At 53.4% G+C, this 21,572-nt stretch overlaps 2 protein-coding genes across 5 annotated transcripts in view; both read left to right on the forward strand.

Annotated features, from left to right (window-relative positions):
- The window catches only part of PRDM16 (PR/SET domain 16), a 293,183-nt gene extending 286,855 nt beyond the window's left edge, over nucleotides 1–6,328 (forward strand). For 3 of the 4 annotated variants that reach the window (XM_064730598.1, XM_064730599.1, XM_064730601.1), the window contains one exon: nucleotides 939–6,328. In XM_064730598.1, coding sequence (XP_064586668.1) covers nucleotides 939–1,073 — 135 coding nt within the window. In that variant the 3' untranslated portion in view covers nucleotides 1,074–6,328. The remainder of the gene's footprint in view (nucleotides 1–938) is intronic. The other variant, XM_064730600.1, reaches the window with a different exon arrangement.
- Nucleotides 6,329–8,480: 2,152 nt separating this feature from the next.
- ARHGEF16 (Rho guanine nucleotide exchange factor 16) lies at nucleotides 8,481–21,545 on the forward strand. The gene is made up of 15 exons (XM_064730556.1): nucleotides 8,481–8,559; nucleotides 10,175–10,744; nucleotides 11,302–11,353; nucleotides 11,745–11,914; nucleotides 12,677–12,733; nucleotides 13,149–13,309; nucleotides 13,735–13,887; nucleotides 14,231–14,360; nucleotides 15,067–15,141; nucleotides 15,939–16,031; nucleotides 17,043–17,197; nucleotides 18,220–18,399; nucleotides 19,153–19,226; nucleotides 19,943–20,044; nucleotides 20,571–21,545. Exons 2-15 carry the CDS (start codon nucleotides 10,199–10,201, stop codon nucleotides 20,708–20,710), a joined length of 2,088 nt encoding a protein of 695 aa, XP_064586626.1. The 5' UTR covers nucleotides 8,481–8,559; nucleotides 10,175–10,198; the 3' UTR covers nucleotides 20,711–21,545.
- Nucleotides 21,546–21,572: the final 27 nt, after the last annotated feature.

A 21,572-nucleotide genomic window follows, 5' to 3' on the forward strand; every position in this document is an offset into this window, starting at 1 on the left:
GCTTAGCTTTAAGCAATTTTAGAAGTGTGTGTGTGTGTCCACAAAACCCAAAAATTGTACTTCTTTCCTGAGGCAGAGGGGTGGGGATGATGTGCTCCTCTTTTTCAGGCCATGGGTGACAATGACATTGGTTTTCCCCTCTGCTGTATGAGATTACCATACAGCAGGTGGGCTGAGAAAGGTCACAGAGAGGTGTGTGAGACAATTCTTGTGTCCTGGTGGAGGGAGAGCAGCCAGGTTACAAGGAAGCAGCAGTTTGTTAAGAGGACAAACAAATCTCGCTGCATTTCTCTCACCAGACACCTTTAAGGGTTTCACTGCAGCAATAAACCCGCCCTGGGCACACTGGTCATGAAAATGAGAATTCCACATCCCCAAATATCCACGCTGGCATCATCAGGGGGGCCATGGCAGGCTGGATGAGCAGCTGCTCACCACTTCCCACTGGGCATTTCTGCCCCAACCCAACCTCACTGATCTCTAGGGATGTGATTTTTTAAATAACAAACCCCACTAACAGCTGCTTTCCCCTGGGAGCAGAGCCTGGAATCATGTGGAGGTTTGTGACTGAGCACAGGCAGTGCTGGATGGATTAAATCCTGTGAAAATCAGTGGGAATGATGCTTTCTCCTATAAACCATGACAAACCTGGATTTTTTTGAGAGATGGGTTGTGGAGGTTTGTGACTGAGCACAGGCAGTGCAGGATAGGTTTGATCCTGTGAAAACCAGTGGGAATGATGGTCTGACTGTCCTTATATACCATAACAAATCTGGGTTTTTGAGAGGTGGGTGCCATCCCAGAGTGTGGATGTCAGTTGAGCATCCACAGAGGATGCTGCTGGCCCAGGTGGGCAGGGTTGGGTGGAGCTGTGTTTTACACAATGTTCCTCCATGCTCTGTTCTCACTCATACCCTTGCCCCCCTCTCTCTCCCCAGGCTTATGCAATGATGCTGTCCCTGTCTGAGAACGCTCCCCTCCACACGTCCTCCCAGAGCTCTCTGGGGGCTTGGCTGGACATGGCAGGAGCAGCTTCAGAGTCGGGGACCTTTAACCCCATCAACCACCTCTGAGAGGTCCACAAGGCACTGGCCAGAGCCCAGGTGAGGCAGTGGTGGTGCTGCAGCCATCCCAGCAAAATCCCAACGAGCAGAAGATGGATGAGAGGGCCTCAGGGAGTCGTCTGGACTTTGGGCTGAGAAGGAAACCTGTCCCATCTGACCCACACGCCCTGCATTTTTATCTCTCTAGAGTTTTCCTTTCTAATTTATCACAATGAACCTCTCCCAAACTGGATAACCCCGAAGCAGCCCCAGGAATTTCACAGCCTGTAGGAACAGCATGAGCAAGACACGAATTGCAGCAGTGCAATCAAAGATTGGCCCCCTCCAACCTTCCAAACTGAGGTCACTGAGCCAGCACAGCCTGAGCAGGAATGACAGCTTGGAACCACAGGGCAGCATTTCCTTCCCATCCAGCTGAATGAAGCACCAAGGGAAGAGAGCCAGGTGTGACCTGTCCCTGGTGCAACTGTGACACAGCCACTGGAGTTATGCCAGGGAAAGACAAATCCAACCCACTAAACTGACCCCCCCAAAAGAATTCTGCACTCCCACAGAAACTCCATCCTGTCCTTTGCTCCCAGCAAAGCTCCTCCAAGGTGAGGCCACATTGCCTGCAGTGAGCCACATGCAGCTCCCAGCCTGGAACGGTGCTGGGGTTGGGGTGACAGATGTGTCACACGGACATGGATGTGCCCTGAGCAAGGCTGGCAGAGCTCCCTGCCCTTCCTGGGAGTGCCTGGGACACAGCCAGGCTGGTGGAGCTCCTGGAAATGCTTGGATTTGCCCAAGCAGAGAGGTCACAGGGTAAAGGCTTCCCGTGTTGTGCATAAGGAAATGTGTGCTGGGCAAAGCCAGGGCAGCTCAGACACGTCTCTGCTGGTGTGTCAGGGTTTCAGAGTGACATCATCCTGTGCTGGTGGTATCTGTGGCACAGATCTCTGATTCACACCGTTGTTTTGGCCTGGTTTTTCCCTCTGTGCCACCTGCTGCTGCTTGGCCTGGAATTTAAGTAGAAAGATGAACATTTCCATGATCCAGCAACCTCAAGGGTGCAGAGCATGGAGATAAGAATCCAGCTGTCTTTCTGACTAAAATTTCTCACAGAGATTTCATGAGTGATTTCCAATCACTACCAAACCTCATCTTGTCTACTGATACACAGCAGCCTCCACAAATCCTGTGGGCTTTGTGTTGTTCTCCCCTGTTGGAGCAGGGAATTTGGAGATGACATTCCTTTTTGGAATGGTTAGGAAAGCCATGGAAAAGGTCAAATAGAGGGTTCTAAGCCAGTCTAGTGTGGGAAGACTCATTCCAGCAGGCCAAAACAACAGAATCAGCTCCCTGAGCAAAGCAGAGTCAGAGTTGGGTGTGACACCTTTGCAAGTCAGCTTTGCACCCAAGAGGATGTGTGAGGATGATTTTGGGGAGCTTTCCCCACAGGAAAGCATCCGGGGTGGCTTTGGTACAGAGGGAACAAAAGGTAACTTAGCAGCACCAGTGTGTTTTCCCAAGAAAATTCACCCTCCCCTTTTTGGTTTTCCACAACATCCTGTGAAAGTGCCCAAGGCTCTGAGAGCACCAGGCGGTGTGACAGAGCTGCTTCTTGTATTTGCACAAAGCTCCTGGGTAGGAGAGAGCCAACCCTGCTGAGGGAATCCCAGCTCTGTGGAGGAGAGGGACAGCCCTGTCCCATCCCATTGATCCCATCCCATTATCCCATCCCATCCCATCAATCCCATCCCATCCCATCCCCACAGGCTGCAGCACAGCCCTGCCCAGGCACTTGGCCTTTAAATTATTCCCACAGGGGCCAACATGAAAATAATAAAAGAATTCTTTCTTTTCCTGATGGAAGCTATTTTAATCTGTATAGAACTTCTCATTTTGGGCTAATTCCTTTCTGATTTTATTTCTTCCTTAACAGTATTTGTTTTTTACATTAGCTATCATTCTTGTGAAGAAACCATGTTAATATGAGTATGTAGTGAAGGACCAAAATGGTGCTGCTGAGGTTGGGTGTGGGATGAGCAGGGAGCAGGAAGATTTTGTCCATGTGCCAAATGAGCCCATCAGTGCTGCCAGTGGTGCTGCTCATCTCCAGACAATCATCCCTCAGCTCCCCTTTGCCTTGGAGCTCCTGGGCCATCACAGGAAGGTTCCAGTGATTGGGAGGAGGAGGAGGCCAGTGGAGATGCTGGCCCTGCTCCAGAAGAACATGGGAACAGCCTTAACCATGGGGATGGATCCATCCTGTCCCTTTCCAGCTGCAGCTCCAGGACTCCTGGTTTGTTTGGAACAAACCACATGTCTGAGCATCTCTCTGCCATGCTGGAACAGGATCTGTGGGCAGCAGTGAGTGTTTGTGTGCTCTGACCATGGTTTGTTCACCTTGAAGAAACCTCAGGGCAGGTCAGCATCACACTCCACAGAGCAGCTGAGGGAGTGGCACTGAGCTGGACACCAAAATGTGGCCAATACTAAGGAATGCAGGTGTTACTGTGGGGATTTATTTGGGGTATTTATGGTTTCCCCGTCCCTCTCTCAGCCCTGCTGCAGGTTGTGTCATTTCTCCAGAAGCAGTTGGTCAGGTCCTTGCTCTGACTGAGCTCACACTGTCACTGTCCCCCTCCCCAGGCTCATCCTGGCTCTCCATGGATCTCCTGAGGGCCCCTGGCCAAGGAGGTGTTATCCAGCCAGGTGTTATCCAGCCAGGGATTGAGGACATTAAATTATAGGATTTAAAATCATGATTTTTTTTTCTTTTCATATTTCCTAATTCAGTTTCTCCCCATTTTCTCTAGCTTGTGTTGCTGAATCTCCCAATTCCTCTAATTTAGCACTGATTACAAGTTTTAATTTTTCCCATTAAGATAAAGAAACAGGAAGCCTCACATAACTTCTGTTAACCTCTACCTTTTGTTGCATTGCACTTGGGACGTGCTGCAGCTCACATTCCAAGTGCAATCCAACAAAAGGTAGAGGTGTGGAGGTTCCATTTTGCTGCAGGTGTGGAGGTTCCATTTTGCTGCTTTAGCAGAGAATCTCACCTTTTCAAGGCTGCTTCCTGAGAGGTTTGTGTCCAGGATGTTCTGCTGCCTTCCCAGTGCTGGGGAAGCTCTGGGAGCTTTGGTGAGACATGGAGCTGTGGTGTCCAAGCCCATGGACACGCTGGGATCCAGGGCAGGTGAGGGTGGCAGGGATGGGAAGAGGCTGTGGTGTGTCCAGGGTGTGGTTTAAACCCAGAGCTTTGTGTAGGATCTATTTATTTAAAGTATTTTCACAGCTGCAACAGCACAGAGGGGAGAAGGAGAAGCCCTGGGGGTTTTTGGAGTGGTCAGGTGGGGCTGGGAGCTGCACAGGGCTGAAGTTTTGGTTCTCCATGAAGGGCAGAGCTTTGGCCAGAGCTGAACCTTCCTGCCTGAGCTGGTCAGGGAGGAGGATGTGGGTCTTGTGTCAGTGCATTCCTTGCTTCCCACCAGCTCAGAGCTGGAGGTTGTGATCTCTCTGGTTGGGAGCTCTCCGGTGGGATGAGCTGACGTTCTCCCATGGGATGTGCTGAGGTGCCACGTCCAGGTCCAGGTCCTGCAGGACACATTGAGGCACCCAGTTCTCCTGCTGGGCTGCTGGCTTCTTCCCTGGGATGTTCTCTTTGGTGCTCAGGCTGCTCTGGGTGCCTTTCCAAGGTGTCCCAGGCCAGCAGGCCATGCTGAGCACCACGGGGACATCAATGCATGGAACCCCAAACCCAAACAGAGCTGAACAAACACAGTGGGTGTGCTCAGCTGATTCTGGCACAAACACCCTGCAGGGCTCCTGTCCTCCCTCACACAGCCAGAGGAAGCTTTTCCCCCTCCCCAATCAGCACTTAGGCCCTCAGTGGCTGCTCTTGGGAGCCCTTTGGAAGCACTTGCACAATGAGGTGAACGAGTTTGGCGCTGAGCATCAAAGCACTGGATCGTGAGCCCCCCGTGCCCCCCGGCCAAGCCAATCTGCTGAATTCCCACTCGGTTTTTACGTGCTGTACTGTGTGTGTGTGTGTGTGTGGCGGGGGGCAAGGGGTGAGGGATCTCCCTGCCCCTTTTTGGGGGGGATCCTGACCCTTGGGGACAGCGCTGTCCCCAAGGGCAGGAGTGGCATCGCTTGGGGTCAGTGCTGGCAGCACAAGGGCACAAAATGCTCTGCTCCTCGCTGGTGGTCAGTAGTGTTCTCACAAAGCCATGAAACTTCTCCGTAGTGTTGAGTGAAACTGTGACTAAAAAACGTTCTTGAATGATTCCGAGGTTTCTTTTTTTTCCTCTTTCTTCTGTCGTTAATTCTTATTACCACTTTGGAAGAAGAAATTTAAAAATAAAATTTAAAAAAAAATATAAAAAAAAATTTAAAACTTAAAAAAAAAAAGAACGAAAAAGAAAAAAAAGGCAGCTTTGATTTTCCAAATGTGCAATTCACATGTGAACAAAGTAATTCTGAAAGTAATTCTCAGTGTATTTTACATTCTCATTGCTCTCTTCAAAGCAAGAGATGTTTTGCCCTGATGTCATTTCCAGCCTGCAGAAGATGTAATTTAAAACATATATATATTGTGCTTGCAAGAATCATAAATCTGTGCATCCTATGTCATTCCTTTTCCCATTGTTACAATACAGATATGATTTAGGTTGGATTTTTTTTTTCCTTTAGACCTGTATAGTGTTTTTTTAAAATCAATTGTAAATGTCTGGTTTTCATATAATGTTTAAAAAACATTGAGAAAGAGGATGGTGCTTGTTCCATATCATTCTTGATTGTATATTGCTTCTGTTATGTTTATAAGTAAACTGTGCATGACTTGTGTTTAGCAGTCATTATTGTGTCCGTTTGTGAAATTTTTATTAAAAAGAAAAAATTCCGTAGATGCACTTATTGTATATGTGATTAGATTTTGCGTCCGAGGCTCGAAGCCTTGAACTGCCAAGGAAGAAAGAAAAAGTGTTGGCAGTTATTAATTAATATGGAATCGCTTTGTTGGGAGCATAATGAAATAAAAGATATGAAGTGTAGAAAATAATTAAAAAAAAAAAGGCAATTTTACAAATTTCATTTTGATGCTTGTGATAAAAGACAAATGTACTTGTGTAGAGAAATTCCTTTAAAATAATGAATAGAAAAAGCTGATTTTGAGGTTAATGCTGTAGAATAGGAATGTATACCAAATGTAATCTTTCCAATGCTACAATGAATTTATACATGAGATTGATATGCAATAAACCTGTGTGCTTTTATAAGCAGTGGTCCCGTGAGCTTCTTTTCATGGAATAACCATGGAGAACGTCCCCAGTAATGGGACATTGGTGTGTCACTGTCTGGCTTTGCTGCTCTGGGGTACCTCTGGGATCTGATGTCATGTGTGTGTGGTTTGTAATATGCAAGAGAGCTTCAAAAATTAAATTATGGCCACCCCACTTGCTGCTGAGGTCAGAATCATGGAATCACAGAATGATTAAGGTTGGAAAAGCTCTCCAAGACCATCCAGTCCAGCCTGTGACTGATCCCCACTTTGTCACCCAGAACAGAGCACTGAGTGCCACATCCAGGGATGGGGACTCCAAACCTCCCTGAGCGTCCCCTGCAAAGGCCTGAGCACCTTTTCCATTAAAAATTCTTCCTCATATCCAACCTGAATCTCCTCTGGCACAGTTTGAGGCTGTTTCTTGTTGTCCTCCTGTCAGGGAGTTGTGCAGAACCAGAGGTCCCCCCTGAACCTCATTTTCTCCAGGCTGAGCCCCTCCAGCTCCTTCAGCCTCTCCTCACAGGACTTCCCCAGCTCTGTGCCCTTCTCTGGAAATGTTTCAGCCCCTCAATGTCTCTCTTGTGAGGTGCCCAGAGCTCACAGAGCACTCGAGTTCTCCCCAGTGCAAAGCAGGAGCATCACATCCCGGTGAAGGGATGGGATGCTTGCACAGAGAGGACTGAGATATTCCAGGGTGGGTGAAAGTGTTGGGATGGGGCATCGGTGAGCTGATGGAAAATGTTGAACATATTTCCTTTCACAACCAGAGCGCAGAGAGAGTGAACTGCCCAGTGATAGCGGTCAGATGGTTCAGCTCCAGGGGACCCTGGGAGCAGAAATTACTTGAAAGCAGGGTCTTTGAGCTTAAAAACCCCCATTACACAACTGATGAATGGCCTCGCTTCAAAAAGTCATTCATGGTGATCAAATGATGGTGTCCCACGTTCGGGATAATGGCCCTTCCCCGGAGATCGGGAGGGTTTCAGTCCGAGCTGAACCCTTGAGTAGGAGCCCTCCTCTCGCTGGAGCCTTTCTCCTTATTAGCCCCGGAGGGAAAAGGATAAAAAATCCATGGGATAAGAAAGCTGTGATAATGGGGCGATTGTCAGGCAGGCCCCGGAGTGGAGAGAACAGAGGCATTTCAAAGAATATTGCTGACAAGTGGACTTTGTCATGCACAAAGTGCTTGAGATTCACCACAAACAAGTGAGAAAAAGGCCTCATTTGGGGGATGGGGAGGAGCAGAACAGGGGGGCAGAAGAGAAGGTCAAGGAAAAGTCTGTTCCCAGTAAAGACACAGAGCACTGTTGAGCCTTACTGGGCAGCTGTCAGCAGCCTGACCCTCAGATCCTCTTTCCCAGTAGCTGCAGCGTCCAAAAGCAGCAGAAATTGATGTTTTGTGCATCCGGAGGGATCGCCCGAGGTTACCTTTGACCGCTGAAGACCCAACTAAAGCGAGCATCAGACATGCCTGTAGTAAGGGAATGCTGAAATACCGAGTGTGTGTCGCCCAGACCCCGAGGACAGCCGGGGCACACTCGTTTGTCACCTGCTAAAGTGACAGGAGAATGACACCGAACAATCCCCCTGCCTTCGGCGACCTTGCAGAGGCGGCTTTAGGGGATGGGGAATGCTGAGATTCCAGGAGCGCACACACCTGACGAGCACTCATCAAGAAGCTCCTAGAGACGCTTAATTAATTTTTCACCCCCGGGAAGCAGAGGTGGCTTTAGGGGATGAAGAATGCCGAGATCCTAGGGGCGCACACACCTGAATTCTCATCAAGAAGCAGCAAAACACTGCTCCTAGAGACAATTATTATTTCACCCCCAGGAAGCAGAGGTGGCTTTAGGGAACGGGCAATGCCGAGATTCCAGGGGCGCACACACCTGATGAACGCCCATCAAAAAAGCAGCAAAACACTGCTCCTAATTAATTAAGGCGCTAATTAATATTTCACCCCCTGGAAGACGGGGCGACCCCGGGCCGGGAGCAGAGCACTGCTCGGAGCCGGGATGTGCGGAACACCGGCAGAGGTGTTCATCCTGGGGGCCGGACCAGCACCTTCCCCGGTACCGGAACACCGGCACATCCCGGGGCACACCGGCACGGTCTCGGGGGCCGGACCGGCACCTCCCCCGGTCCCGCCCCGGTCCCTCCCATCCCTCCTGGTCCCTCCCATCCCTTTCGCCGCCGCCGCCGCCGCGCTGGCTCCGAGGGGCGCGGGTAGGTGCAGGCGCGGCGGGGTCGGGGCTGGGGCGCTGCGGAGGGACCGGGGAGCCCGGGGAGGGTCCGGCACCACCACCGGCACCGGTACCGGGGCTCCCGGGCAGCCGTGCGGGCGGTGGCTCCGAGAGAGCGGCTACCGAGCGCCTTCCGGGGAGGGGACGGCGGGACCGGCTGTGCTGTCCCTGCCGGGCTCGTCTTCCCTTGGCTCTGTCCCCGCTGTCCCCGCGGGTCTCAGCGGTGCCAAGGGGTGGTTGGCTCCGTGGCAGAGGGGTTTGGGTGCTTCCCAGGGCTGTATCGCTGCCCGTTTAGAGCCCAGCTCCCTGCACCGAGTTACGGTGCCCCTGTGCCACCGCTGTCGATGCCATGTGTGGCCCCCGAGCTTCCCTCCATCCCAGCACCGAGAGCTGTGCATGCTGCCGCCCCCAAACCCTCTGGGTTCAGGCTTGTTTATTGCCACCAGGGCTTGGGATAAGCGTTGAGCTCAGGCAAGATGGGGTTAAGAGCGGAATGTGGTCCGAGGGACACTTGGCAGAGCTCTGGACATAAAGCATGTGTCCCCCATCCGAGGACAGTGGAATGAGCAGCATCTCTGTCAAACGAGCTGTTGTTGATGGGTCTGTGCTGTCCTCCTGCCAGTCATTCATGCAGGGAAAAGCACGGTCCAGCCTTGGTTTGTTTCCTGGTCTTTGAAAGGGAACAGCTTGGAGATGGCACTGGCACACAATGGGACCTCAGTTGAGGACAATTAAACATAATTTCTCCCGAAGTTATGTAATAGGCAGAGGGCATAAAGCACTCTGTCTGCTCTGTAGGTGCATGGTTCTGTGCGTGGCACAGGAGGGGATGAGTGACCTTAACCCTACCTGGGAAGCCCCAGGGAGTGGGGCAGCTGTTTCTGTGGGCAGAGTGGTTTGGGGCAGGTACAAGCTTGGAGGAGCACAGGGTTCACAGCCAGGGAATCCACAGCCTGAGGGAGGTGGCATTCAGGAGGGTGCAGACCGGCTGTGGTGGCTGACAGCACCCCAAAGGGGAATGAGGGGACACGGAGGTGTGGCAGCAAAAGGGCTCGGGGAGGCTCCATGCCTGTCTGATTCAGGTCTGAGCCTGCCCGGTGCCTGAGGCAGGGTCTGGCTGCTCCATGGCCTGGCTGGGATTAACCCACTGCTCCATGGCCTGGCTGCTCCTGGTCGTTGCTTCTCCTAGTCCTGGCTGCTCCCATGGCCTGGCTGCTCCCATGGCTGCTCCTGATCTTGGCTACTCCCATGGCCTGGCTACTCCTAGTCCTGGCTGCTCCATGGCTGCTCCGTGGCCTGGCTACTCCTAGTCCTGGCTGCTCCATGGCCTGGCTGCTCCATGGCCTGGCTGCTCCATGGCCTGCCTGCTCCTGGTTCCTGACCATGTCCTGGAGTCCCTTGCCTGGCCCTGGCACACAGGTGGCCCCACAAGGAGCGAGGTGGTGACAGCATCCCCAGTGTGTCCATACAGGCCTGGCCTCAGGAGCAGGGTGGAGGCCAAGCCCTGCGCTGTCCCAAGGTTCCTATGGCTCAGCATAAATTCCTGCTGCCTTACGGGGAGTTGTTCAGCCACCTGTCTGTCTGTCTGTCCTCCTCAGCTTGCTGCTCCCCCAGCCACCACCATGTCTCGGGGCTCCTCTGCTACCTCTGTGGATGACAAGACCTTGCTCCTGGAGTACCGATGCCACCCAGTGCGGTCAGAACCCCCCAGCCCGACATGTTCCTCTGGGAAGCTCAGCCCCACCACGGCCCCCAGTTCCACCCCAGTGTCCCCCCTGGGCTCCCCCACCTCAGCCGAGCCCCGCCGCATCGTCCTGAGCACGCACAGCCCCGCCGCGCTCAAGGTGGGCACGCAGCAGCTCATCCCCAAGAGCTTGGCCGTGTCCTCCAAGCCCAAGAACAGCCCCTCCAGGCCCCAGAGCTTCGGGGGGAGCCGGGAGCCCCTGAGCCCCGACCCAAAGCGGGCGGCCGTCCCCGTGCTGGCCCTGCAGGCAGAGGATGAGGATGGTGGCGGAGGGGCCCTCAAGCGCAACCTGAGGAACATGTCCTACCGCGCGGCCATGAAGGGGCTGGGGGCTGACATGGAGCCAGCCAAGGCCCCACCATCACTGAAACCCGTGTCTGAGGATGGCAGCGCCCTGCCTGACCGCAGCCCCGGCAGGAGCAAGGTGGGTTTACCCCCTTCTGTCACCCCTGTCGGGCACGGATGGGGTCCTGCTCTCCTGGTGGTGACAGAGGAGCTGCAGGGCCCTCAGCTGCAGTCAGTTCTGAGCCTGGTGTGGTGCCTGGTGCCTTGGGAAGCTCCATGTCACCAGCAGATGCTGCAGGTCCCTGGAGAGGCCGGGAATAGCTGACATGGTTTTGGTGGGGAGTGGAGCTGGATGTTTGCAGGGTGGGGCTGGCCGGGAGAGCGGCTCCAGTCGTACACAAACATGGGTGAAGCACGTCTGGGGAAAGGGAGACTCCAGAGCAGGCAAAGTCCAGGTGTGAGAGAGATTTGACAGCAGCAGTGCAAGTACAGAATGGTTCTGAGCGTGACCCTGGTTATATGGGAGGTGAAAGCTGAGTCACCTGGGTAAGGCAAACAGAGCCCACACAAAGCCAGGCTGAAAGAACAGGGTGGTGTGGGCCAGCTGGCACAGGTAACTCCCCCTTTTCCTGAAGGAGTTTTCCCAGTGCCTCAGAAGTGTGGTAACCACAGCAGGCTCTCCTCTTGCCTTTGCAGAAAACCCTCGGCAGGAAGCGAGTGCAGAAGCGTGGTGGCTCCTTCAAGGACCGTGAGTGCTCCTGTCCCCTGTCCCCTGTTCCTCCACCAAGCAAATCCCTGCCAGGCTTTCCCCACTTTCCCCATGGGCAGTGCTGCTCCCTGCCCATGGCTTTTGTTTCTGTTTCCCCGAAGCAACAGCAGCATTGCTGCCCTGTTATCCCACTCCTGGGGCTGATAACACTGCCGTGGCTCCCAGGGAAAACGGGAGAGCTGTGGGAGGCTGCTGGGAGCAGCAGCCGCTGGGTAATCAGTGCAGTGCAAAGTCCAGCCTCATCAGGGAAGTTTCTGGCCCGGAACTCGTGGCTCATGTCCAGCAGGGCAAGGCAGCCGTGCTGGGAAGGGAAGCCATGAGCTGGGAGAGGCTCCAGTGCTGTCCTGACCCCGTGTCTTGTCCTCTGCAGAGCCCCAGCTGTACCAGGAGATCCGTGAGAGAGGCCTGAACTCTGTCAGCCATGAGTCAGACGAGGACTTGCTGGAGGAGGCCCTGCCAGAGGAGCCGTCCCCGCTGGGTGCTGCCATCGTGGTGCAGAGCTACCGCCCGGCCCAGGTGACCTGGAGCCAGCTCCCAGAGGTAGGGGCAGCAGCCTGGGGGCTCTGAGAGCCTCTGGGGGGATAATTCCTCATCATTAGTGCTTGTACTGGGCTGGCTGGGACACACAGGGTCTGCCCAGGGTCATTGGTGCTGCTGTGGTTGGGCTTCACCCACCGCTGAGGGAAGGCAGGTGCTCCTTGCTGGGCTTTCCCTGTGGACTTTGGGGAGAGTAATCTTCATCCAGAGAGAGTAATCTTCACTCCAGGGAGTGTAATCTTCACTCCAGGGAGTGTAATCTTCACTCCAGGGAGTGTAATCTTCATCCAGGGAGTGGCAGCAGCTGCTGGGGGCTGGATGATGCCGGAGTGAGTGGTGATGGTGTGTGATTGTATGTGATGGTTTCTGATGGTTTGTAGTGGTTTGTGATGGGTTCCTTTGGTGTGTGGCGGTGTGTTGCAGTGTGTAATGGTTTTGGTGGGGCTGTGATGATTTCTGATGGTTTTATAATGGTTTGTAATGGTTTGGGATGGTTTATGATGGTGTGTGCTGGTGTGTGATAGTTTGTAATGGGTTTTGATGGTTTGTGATGATGTGTGATAGTGTGTAATGGTTTCTGATGGCTTCTGATGGTTTGGGATGGGTTCTGATGGGGTGTGCTGGTGTGTCACAGAGTGTGATGGTGTCTCATGGTTTGGGATGGGTTCCCTTGCTGTGTGCTGGTGGGTTGGGCCGTGGGGTGGCTGACACAGCCCCAGACTGCACTAGAGGGCGTGCAAGCACTGTGGTTCTGCTCATCCCCAGGTCCTGGAGTCGGGCATCCTGCAGAGGATCTCCCCCGAGGAGCGCAAGCGGCAGGAGGTGAGAGAGCCCTGGGCTGTGCCAGGGAGCACAGCAGGGCACAAAGGCTGTGGGACACACCTGGCTCTGGCAGGGTCTGCTCCAGGTGGAGCTGGGCTGGGCTCAAGGTGCTGCTGCTTCCAGCTGCTCCAGGGCTGGGCAGTGCTGGGAGGGCTCACCTGCACTAACTGCTGGGGAAACAGCTCCACTGGATGCTGATGGAAAGGGAAAACATCCTCATGCTGTGGCTTTTTAATGACTGAGTGTCCTAAAACACACTGGGATTATTGGTATTGGCCAGGCCATGCATGAGGTGACACAGAGAACCCACATGGAGCCAAGTAATTTCCAGTGGCTCTGTGCCAAAGAGTAGAAATAAGATTTAACAATTAATTCCTGGCTTTTTCCACGGTTGCATCTTCCCTGCTTTCTCCAGGCCATGTTTGAGATCATCACTTCTGAGTACTCCTACATGCACAGCCTGAACATCCTGGTGAGCCACTTCATGAGGTCAGAGGAGCTGAAGGAGACCATGACTCAGACAGAGCACCACCACCTCTTCTCCAACATTGGGGACATCCTGACAGTCAGCAAAAGGCAAGTGGGGCCTGGTAGGGGACCCTGAGCTTTTTATTGGTAGTGCTAAACCAACCATCCCTTGGGTTGTTGAAGGGACTCACTGGGAGGTGGGGAGGAAATGCCTTGGGAGCTGTGTCCGTGTGGGAAGGCAGCAGGAGGAGGATGCAGCAGCCCTGGGAATGGCTCTGGGGGTGTTGAGGGCTTGTGGCTTCCTGATGGGGCAGAAAGTAAAACTGATGGAGGGCTGAGGTGGAGGAGAGATCCTGTGCAGGAATGGAGGAAGCGTGTGCCTCTGGGGAAGGCGTGGGTGTCTCAGCTGCTGGAGCTGCCCTGCCAGAAGGGATCCAGGCCCCAGCTCCTCTGGGAAAACTGGGGAAAAGCAGCAGTGGGAACTTTCAGTTTGTCCAGTGAGTCATGTGAGCTTGTTTAAATTCTCTCCTCAGCTTCTTTGAGGACCTGGAGAAGCGGCACCAGGAGCACCTCCTGATCCCTGACATCAGTGACATTGTGGAGGAACACGCCTCGAAACACTTCAACCCCTACATCAGCTACTGCTCCAATGAGGTCTATCAGCAGAGGACACTGGATAAGCTGCTGTGAGTACAGGGCTTGGGCTGGCCTAGGAGTTGCCTCAAAGGGCTCTGGGCTCCAGGTACTGCAGAGATCCATAGCACACAGGGATTTGTTCATCTCCAGGCCAAGTCTGAGTCTGTTATTGGTACATCTGTGGCTTTACCCACCTTTTGGTGGGCTCACCATCTCTCTCTGGGTGCTTTTCCACCACCTGCTGTGGAATCAGTCCTGTTTCTGCCCAGCTGGGCACTCCGAGCCTGGCAGAGCACCCGAGGCAGTGCCATCACTGCTCTGCATTTCCAGCGTGTGGAGAAAATCCTGACAGCTGAAGACCAGAGTTAATGGAGCTTTCTTATCCTGTTCCAGAACCACAAACCCCTTATTTAAAGAGACCCTGAAACAAATTGAAAGGAAACCAGAGTGTGGAGGCCTGCCAATGATCTCATTTCTCATTCTGCCCATGCAGAGAGTAACACGACTTCCTCTGCTCTTAGATGTAAGTAGTCACACAGTAGCACTGCTTGGCACCTCTGAAGAGGTGACTCTGCTATTCCCTTTGTTTCCTGAACCTGGGACAGCCTCTGCTTGGACTTCCAACCCTCTGGAGCTGGGCCCTGGGTGCTCCTGTATTCAGGAGAAGCATTTGGATAACTCTCAGGCACATGGTGGGATTCTTGGGGTGTCCTGTGCAAGGCCAGGAGTTGATCTTAATGGATCCCTCCCAGCTCAGATTTATATCCAGAGCAATCTGCTTCTCTGGGGGGTGTCAGGTGTGCAACTTAAAGCTCTGTGGATAACGCTTCATGTCTTGGTGCCACCCATCTGAGCCACCTGAGCTTCTTCTGTGCCATGTCTGGGTCCCAGGGTGGGGTGGCACAAGTGTTCTGGTCAGGCAGCCCAGGAATGGAAAGCAAGTCTTGCATTCTTCATGGAATTCTACTCTAAATGGCCAAGCTGCTGGATGTGGGATTTCCAGTGACTGCTCCCAGTCTGTGGGGGTTGCAGGGCTGAGGGCCAGGGGGTGGCCAGGCACACACCAGACATGAAACTCCCAGATTCACATCTCCCAGCACTGTTAAACCTTCCTGTAACCACTGGGAACAGCTCAATCAACGCGTGGCATCCTGAAATCCCAGGGGAGTGGCTCATGCTCCCTTCTCTGGGGTGCAATGTCACTAAAGCTTCTTATCTTGGAATTCCAGACCGTGCAGCAAAAAACAAACGCGCGCACCGCAGCGTACGGAGCTGCCACCCGCGCTGTGAAGGCCATCAGCAAGGTGAGGCCCAGCTGCCAGCCCTCCACCTCTCCTCCTGCCAGCTCAGCCCTCTGCAGCACTGATCCAAAGCTGCCATTCTGGCCTCTCATTTCCCTCCCAGCATCAGTTCACTCGAGGCTCCCCTGCTCCAAACAGCTGCTGGATGAACGCACCATTTCCCTTCTCAACTTTGTCACCTGATCTTGGTTTGTTCCTTGTTCTTGTTCTCTCTTCTTCTTTCCTCTTTGGCCCATCTTTATCCTTCCTGAAGCAGCTCTCACCATGGTGTTTGGGGATTTGGGCAAAGGGCAGTGAATGAAGCAGAGAGGGAAGTGTGGAGTGCAGTAGTCATGAGCTGTGCCCTGTCCGTGCTCCTGATCTCATCTCCCTGTTTTTCCACCATGCCAGTGGTGACTTCCTTTCATCCCCCTGAGGAGCAGCTCTTGGCAGCACATTCCTGCTGCTCCCAGTCTGTCCTGCTCTCACATCTGAGCAGAGTCCTCCCCTCTGTGTGATTGTTCATCCTCCTGCCTTGAGCTCTTCTCAGATTATTAATTCTTCCTCCTCCTGTTGCTCCTCTGTTCTGGTGCAGGTTCACTTGAGTCCTTCTCCAGGCAGAGCCCGTGTGCCATCTCTCTCCAGGACAGCATCCCACTGCCTTTTCCCAACCTGGCATGAAACCTATGCCAGGAATTTTCTGTCTGTCTTTCCTGCTCAGGGCAGCAGGACAGTCCCTAATGCTGAGGGTGGCGTGGGAGATGGATGGGCTCTGTGTCTGACTCTTCTCCACTTCCCTTGGGATGTTTTTCTCTCCCCAGCTGGTCAAGAGCTGCAATGACGGAGCTCGGGCTATGGAGAGGACAGAGCAGATGTACACCTTGCAGAAACAGCTGGAATTCGGGAAGAAGAAGGTGAGGCCTTGCGGAAGTGGTGGTGGGAAGTCTTCTGGGGCTGTTTAGACAGGTCAGACCCATGTTGGGAATCCTTCTGGGAAGCCTGGAGTGGTCTTCCACTGGGCAGCACTGACAGAACCAGAGGACACAGTCTCCAGCTATGTCAGGGAAGGTATAGGTTGGATATTAGGAAAAAATTTTTCACCAAAAGAACAATAAAGTACTGGAATGCTCTTCCCAGGGAAGTGGTAGAATCACCATCTCTGGAAGTGTTTAAAAAAAGACTGGACATGGCACTTGGTGCTGTAGTCTGGTTGAGGTGTTAGGGCATAGATTGGACTCGATGATCTTAGAGGTCTCTTCCAACCTCATTATTCTGGGATTCTGTGACTGTTGGATGCAGGCAGTTTCTAAAAAGTGTAGTAAAGCCATGACAGTTGGGGTCCAGAGGGTGCATCTCTGGTGTGCTGGAATGGGGTGCACAGCCCCCTGGAAATCCTTTTTAAAAGACCCTTAAACGTTGTGACAGTGTTCACAGGGGTCTTAGGTTGAGGGAAGAGATGAGGATCTGACTCCATGTTTTAGAAGGCTTGTTTTATTATTTTATCATATATGTTATATTAAAACTGTAATAAAAGAGTAGAAGAAAGTATTTCATCAGAAGGCTGGCTAAGAATAGAAAAAGCAGGAATGATAACAAAGGCTTGTGTCTGGGACAGAGAGTCCGAGCCTGCTGACTGTGATTGGCTATTGATTAGAAACAACCACATGAGACCAATCACAGATCCACCTGTTGCATTCCACAGCAGCAGATAATCAATGTTTACATTTTGTTCCTGAGGCTTCTCAGCTTCTCAGGAGAAAAAACCTTAAGGAAAAGATTTTTCATAAAACATGTCTGTGACAAAACGCATGTGGTGTGTCCATCCCAACTGACCCCAGGGGCCACTGCAGGCTCACTCCTTGCCTTGATTTTGCCTGCTGCTCGTGAGCAGGGCAGTGCCTGAGCCTTTTCTGGTGCTGTTCCAGCCTTTCCCTCTGATCTCGGTGTCCCGGTGGCTGCTGAAGCGGGGGGAGCTGCACCTGCTGCTCTCGGAGGAGGCTGGAATCTTCCGCCGCGGCGCCGGCCGCCTCTGCCACCTCTTCCTCTTCAACGACGTCCTCATCATCACCAAGAAGAAGAGGTGAGGGCCCTGCCTTTCCCTGAAGAACAGCTAGGGGGATTAAACTCCAATTTCCCCAGTAGAGTATTGGAATAATTACCAGTACAGCCAGACAGGACATGCCTGAGATTGTCTGGCCCTTGGTAGCGGCACTGTGGTGTTTCACCCTGAGACACTTTTGGCAGGCTGGGTGTGTGGTGTTTCACCCCAGACACTTTGGGCTGGCTGGGTGTGTGGTGTTTCACCCCACAGACACTTTTGGCTGGCTGGGTGTGTGGTGTTTCACCCCACAGACACTTTTGGCTGTGGGGTGTGTGGTGTTTCACCCCACAGACACTTTGGGCTGGCTGGGTGGTGCAGTGCAGGCATGCAGGAGCTCTGGTGGTGCTGGGATGGAGCTTCCCTCCATAACCGGGGCTGCTCCTCAGGTTTCCCTCTGGTGGAGAAGCTTTAAGGGGATGGTGAAGGAAAGGAGTCGGTTCTGATGGAGGGTTTGGATCCAGAGCTTTATTCTGGCCCACAGGCCTCTGAATGCAGCACCAGCTCCAACAGAACTCCCTGAGTCTGTGGTTGCTGTTCCTTTGAACCCCAGGGAGAGGGGCAGGGAAGGGGTAGGGAGCCCCCAACCAGGTACAAGTGACAAAGGACACCTGGATGGACCAGTGCCCCCCAGGGGTAGAGGGCATCCTTTGGATCTGCCAATCACTCTGGAATGCCAGGATTGACAGACAGGGCTGGGAGGGGAAAGGAGAGGTGACTGACACACCTGGCAAGGAATTATCAGGGGAGGGACCCGAGGTTCTGTGGTAAACCCTGAAATCACAATGCAACAGCAAAGAAATCTGTGAGATTTCCCTGTTTCCACCTTGTCAGCTAGAAGTGTCCCACCAGTGGCTTTGCCTCAGTGGGTGGGTGACCAGCAAATCCCCAGAGCCAAGTCCCACCCTGAGCATCAGCTCCAGGCTGCTCTGGCAATGCTGAGCCTCCTATGCTGCGAGCTGGGAAGTGGCCCAGACCCCACACTGATCCCATCTGTGCCGCAGTGAGGAGAGCTACACGGTCATGAACTACGCCACGCTGGACCAGGTCACCGTGGAGAAGGTGGAGAGCTCAGAGCCACCCTCCCCTCCTCCTGGCAAGGCTGGTGGGCACCTGCTGCGAGTGGTGCTGGAGAAGGACAGCGAGGGCCGGCGGGAGGAGGTGGTGCTGTCAGCAGAGACCCTGTGAGTGCCACGCTGGGCTTTTGGGATGAAGTGGGAACCCCACACTGGGATTGTGCTCTGGCCCTTGGAATGAGCTGGGAATCCTCTGAGGCATCTGTGACAGTGTTCACAGGGGTCTGAGGATGAGGGAAGAGACGAGGATCTGACTCCACGTTTCAGAAGGCTTGATTTATTATTTTATCATATATATTACATTCATACTATACTAGAAGAATAGAAGATAGGATTTCATCAGAAGGCTAGCTAAGAATAGAAAAAGAAGGAATGATAACAAAAGCTGACTGTGATTGGCCATTAATTAGAAGCAACCACATGAGACCAATCACAGATGCACCTGTTGCATTCCACAGCAGCAGATAACCATTGTTTACATTTTGTTCTTGAGGCCTCTCAGCTTCTCAGGAGGAAAAATCCTAAGGAAAGGATTTTTCAGAAAATATCATGGCTACAGGCTTCTGCAGATCTCCCTTCATCCCCACACTCCTCCTCCTAGAAATTGGGATGTGCACAGCCTTCTCCCAGGCTCTGTTCCTTCCTCTCTCCTATATTTCCCATACAATTCCCATATCAGCTTCCCCTGTCCAAGTGAAGCAAAGCAGCCAGGCCGTGTGTGCCACTTGGGAAGTGTCCTGACATTGAATAATCTGATCAATCTGACTTCTCTGGGAAGCATTTATCCTGCTGGGAATGTCCCAGCTGCTGCTGGCCACAGGGATGCTGTCCTAAGGCTCTCTTTGTGTTTCCCTCTGGCAGGAGTGACCGAGCTCGGTGGATTGCAGCTCTGATGCACAGGGAGAAGGAACAGCCTGACACCACTCCCAAAGGAGGTACCGTGTGCCCAAGGGCAGCCTGGCTCTGCTGGGATTCCCTGACACACCAGAGCATTTGCAGGCCCAGGTTTCTGCCTGTTTCTCCTCCATTCCTGGAGTGGAGAGGAAAACCCCACACTGTGACCGTGTTCACAGGGGTCCAAGGATTAGGGAAGAGACAGGGATCTGACTCCATGTTTCATAAGGCTTGATTTATTATTTTATTATATATATTACATTAAAACTATACTAAAAGAATAGAAGAAAGGATTTCATCAGAAGGCTAGCTAAGAATAGAAAAAGAAAGAATGATAACAAAGGCTTATGGCTCGGACTGTCTGTGATTGGCCATTAATTAGAAACAACCACATGAGACCAATCACAGATCCACCTGTTGCATTCCACAGCAGCAGATAATCAATGTTTACATTTTGTTTCTGAAGCCTCTCAGCTTCTCAAGAGAAAAAATCCTAAAGAAAGGATTTTCCATAAAAGATGTCTGTGACACCACGCCTTGCTCCTTAGGAGTTGCCTCCCATGAAGTTATCAGTCACAATTGACCTTAAATGCATTTCCTGGGAGGCACAGTGGAATTCCAGGAATGCCTTCAGCTGTTGTTAGAGGAGGTTTGACAAGCTTGGAGGGATAAGGGGCAGGGACAGGAGGAAATGGAGCATGCTGTGCTGTGGGGTCATGGCCTCTGCTCACTGTCCCTGCTGTCCCCTGTCCTGCAGACCTGAGCCAGGTGGAGATCACCCGTGCCTACCTGGCCAAGGAGGCGGATGAGCTGTCCCTGCAGCAGGCAGATGTTGTCCTGGTGCTGGGGGAAGAGGATGGTGAGTGCCAGGGGGCGTGGGTCTGGGTGTGGGGCGGGCTCTGACCTCAACAGAGCTGGGGCAGGGGGAACCTTCAGTGATCCCTGGGGACTGGGTTTTAGCAATTGCAGAAGCTTCTAGGCTGCTGGTGAGAGCTGTGGCACTGACTGGTGCTGTGTCCCAGCAGGTGACAGTGGCTCCTGGGGGGCTGAGGGAGGTGGCACTGCCAAGGATCTGTGGCCCTTCCTGGCCCTGTCAGAGCTCTGTTCTCTCCTAGGCTGGTTCTGGGGGGATCAGCTGCAGGATGGGGAGCAGGGCTGGTTTCCCCCAGGATCTGTGGCCCTTTCTGGCTCTGTCACCTGCTCTGTTCTCTCCTAGGCTGGTGGTGGGGGGAGTGGGGCTGGTTTCCCTGTGTTCCATGGCCTTTCCCGGGGGACTGGTTCCCCCAGCTTCCATGGCTGGTGCTGGGGGGATCAGCTGTGGAATGGGGAGCAGGGCTGGTTCTCTAAGGTTCCACAGCCCTTCCTGGCCCTCTGTTCTCTCCTAGGCTGGTGCTGGGGGGAGCGTTTGCGGGACGGGGAGCGGGGCTGGTTCCCCCAGGCCTGTGCCAGGCCCATCACCAGCCGCGTGGCCGCCGAGGGCAACGTGCGGCGCATGGAGCGGCTGCGCATCGAGACCAACGTGTAGGGACAGCCCGGAGGGACCCTCCTCTGCCTCAGGGAGCCCCAGACCCCTGCAGACTGAGCCCACGGAGAGGAGGCACAGCAGAGCCTTTCTTCTTCAACTGTGCTTGTGCCAGGCGGCAAATCTCATCAGCCAGGATGGGTTTGTGTGGCAGCAGTGACGCAGCAGCTCCGCTGTGAGAGCTGGCACCGGGCACTCCTGGCAGCACTGGCACTGGTGACCTGGAACAGGCTCTGGGAGCAGCCAAGGGCTTGGCTCAGGCTGGGAAGCTGGAGCTGTTCTGGGCTCTGAAGCGCCCGTGCCACCATGGAGCTGTTCTGGGCTCTGAAGCGCCCGTGTCACCATGGCCAAGCTGGGCTCTGCCACCATCTCCGTCCCTGCAGCACCTGCTGCACACCTGGTGTGGGGAGAGCATACCCCAGTCAGGCTTTGTTTGGAGCTTCAATCCATGTGCTTGGCTCATTTCTCAGCCCAGTTTTTGCTGCTGTTTCTCTTTTTTCTGTCTCTGATGCCCACAATAATTATTGGGCCCTTTGGGCAGAGCTGTGCCCTGCACAGGTGAGGTGATGCCAGACACCTTTGGGTCACTTGATGAAATACTTGATGCCAGAGTTGTTCCCATGGAGTCAGCTCTGGGATGTGCTCCAGGCAGAGGATGAGGAGCAGTGCTGCAGCTCCCACCTGCCTTTCCCTGCTCCCAGCTGGGGAGGGGGCTCAGCCCCTCACACCCCATGCAGGGGACATGGCTGCTACAATTTTGGGGTGCCAAACTTCACATTCACTGTTCTGATCAAGCTGTTCAATTGTAAATTCACAATAAATTCTTGGGTACCAATGGACCATGTGTTCTCTGTTAGTGGTGAGT

Source organism: Zonotrichia leucophrys, chromosome 21, assembly GCF_028769735.1.
Source record: "Zonotrichia leucophrys gambelii isolate GWCS_2022_RI chromosome 21, RI_Zleu_2.0, whole genome shotgun sequence".
Taxonomy (NCBI): domain Eukaryota; kingdom Metazoa; phylum Chordata; class Aves; order Passeriformes; family Passerellidae; genus Zonotrichia; species Zonotrichia leucophrys.

Coding starts and splice junctions, on each gene's coding strand:
- ARHGEF16 (XM_064730556.1), top strand. CDS start 10,199: ATGTCTCGGGGCTCCTCTGCTACCTCTGTGGATGACAAGACCTTGCTC. Junction 11,354..11,744: donor TGGTGGCTCCTTCAAGGACC/GTGAGTGCTCCT, acceptor TGTCCTCTGCAG/AGCCCCAGCTGTACCAGGAG. Junction 14,361..15,066: donor GACTTCCTCTGCTCTTAGAT/GTAAGTAGTCAC, acceptor TTGGAATTCCAG/ACCGTGCAGCAAAAAACAAA.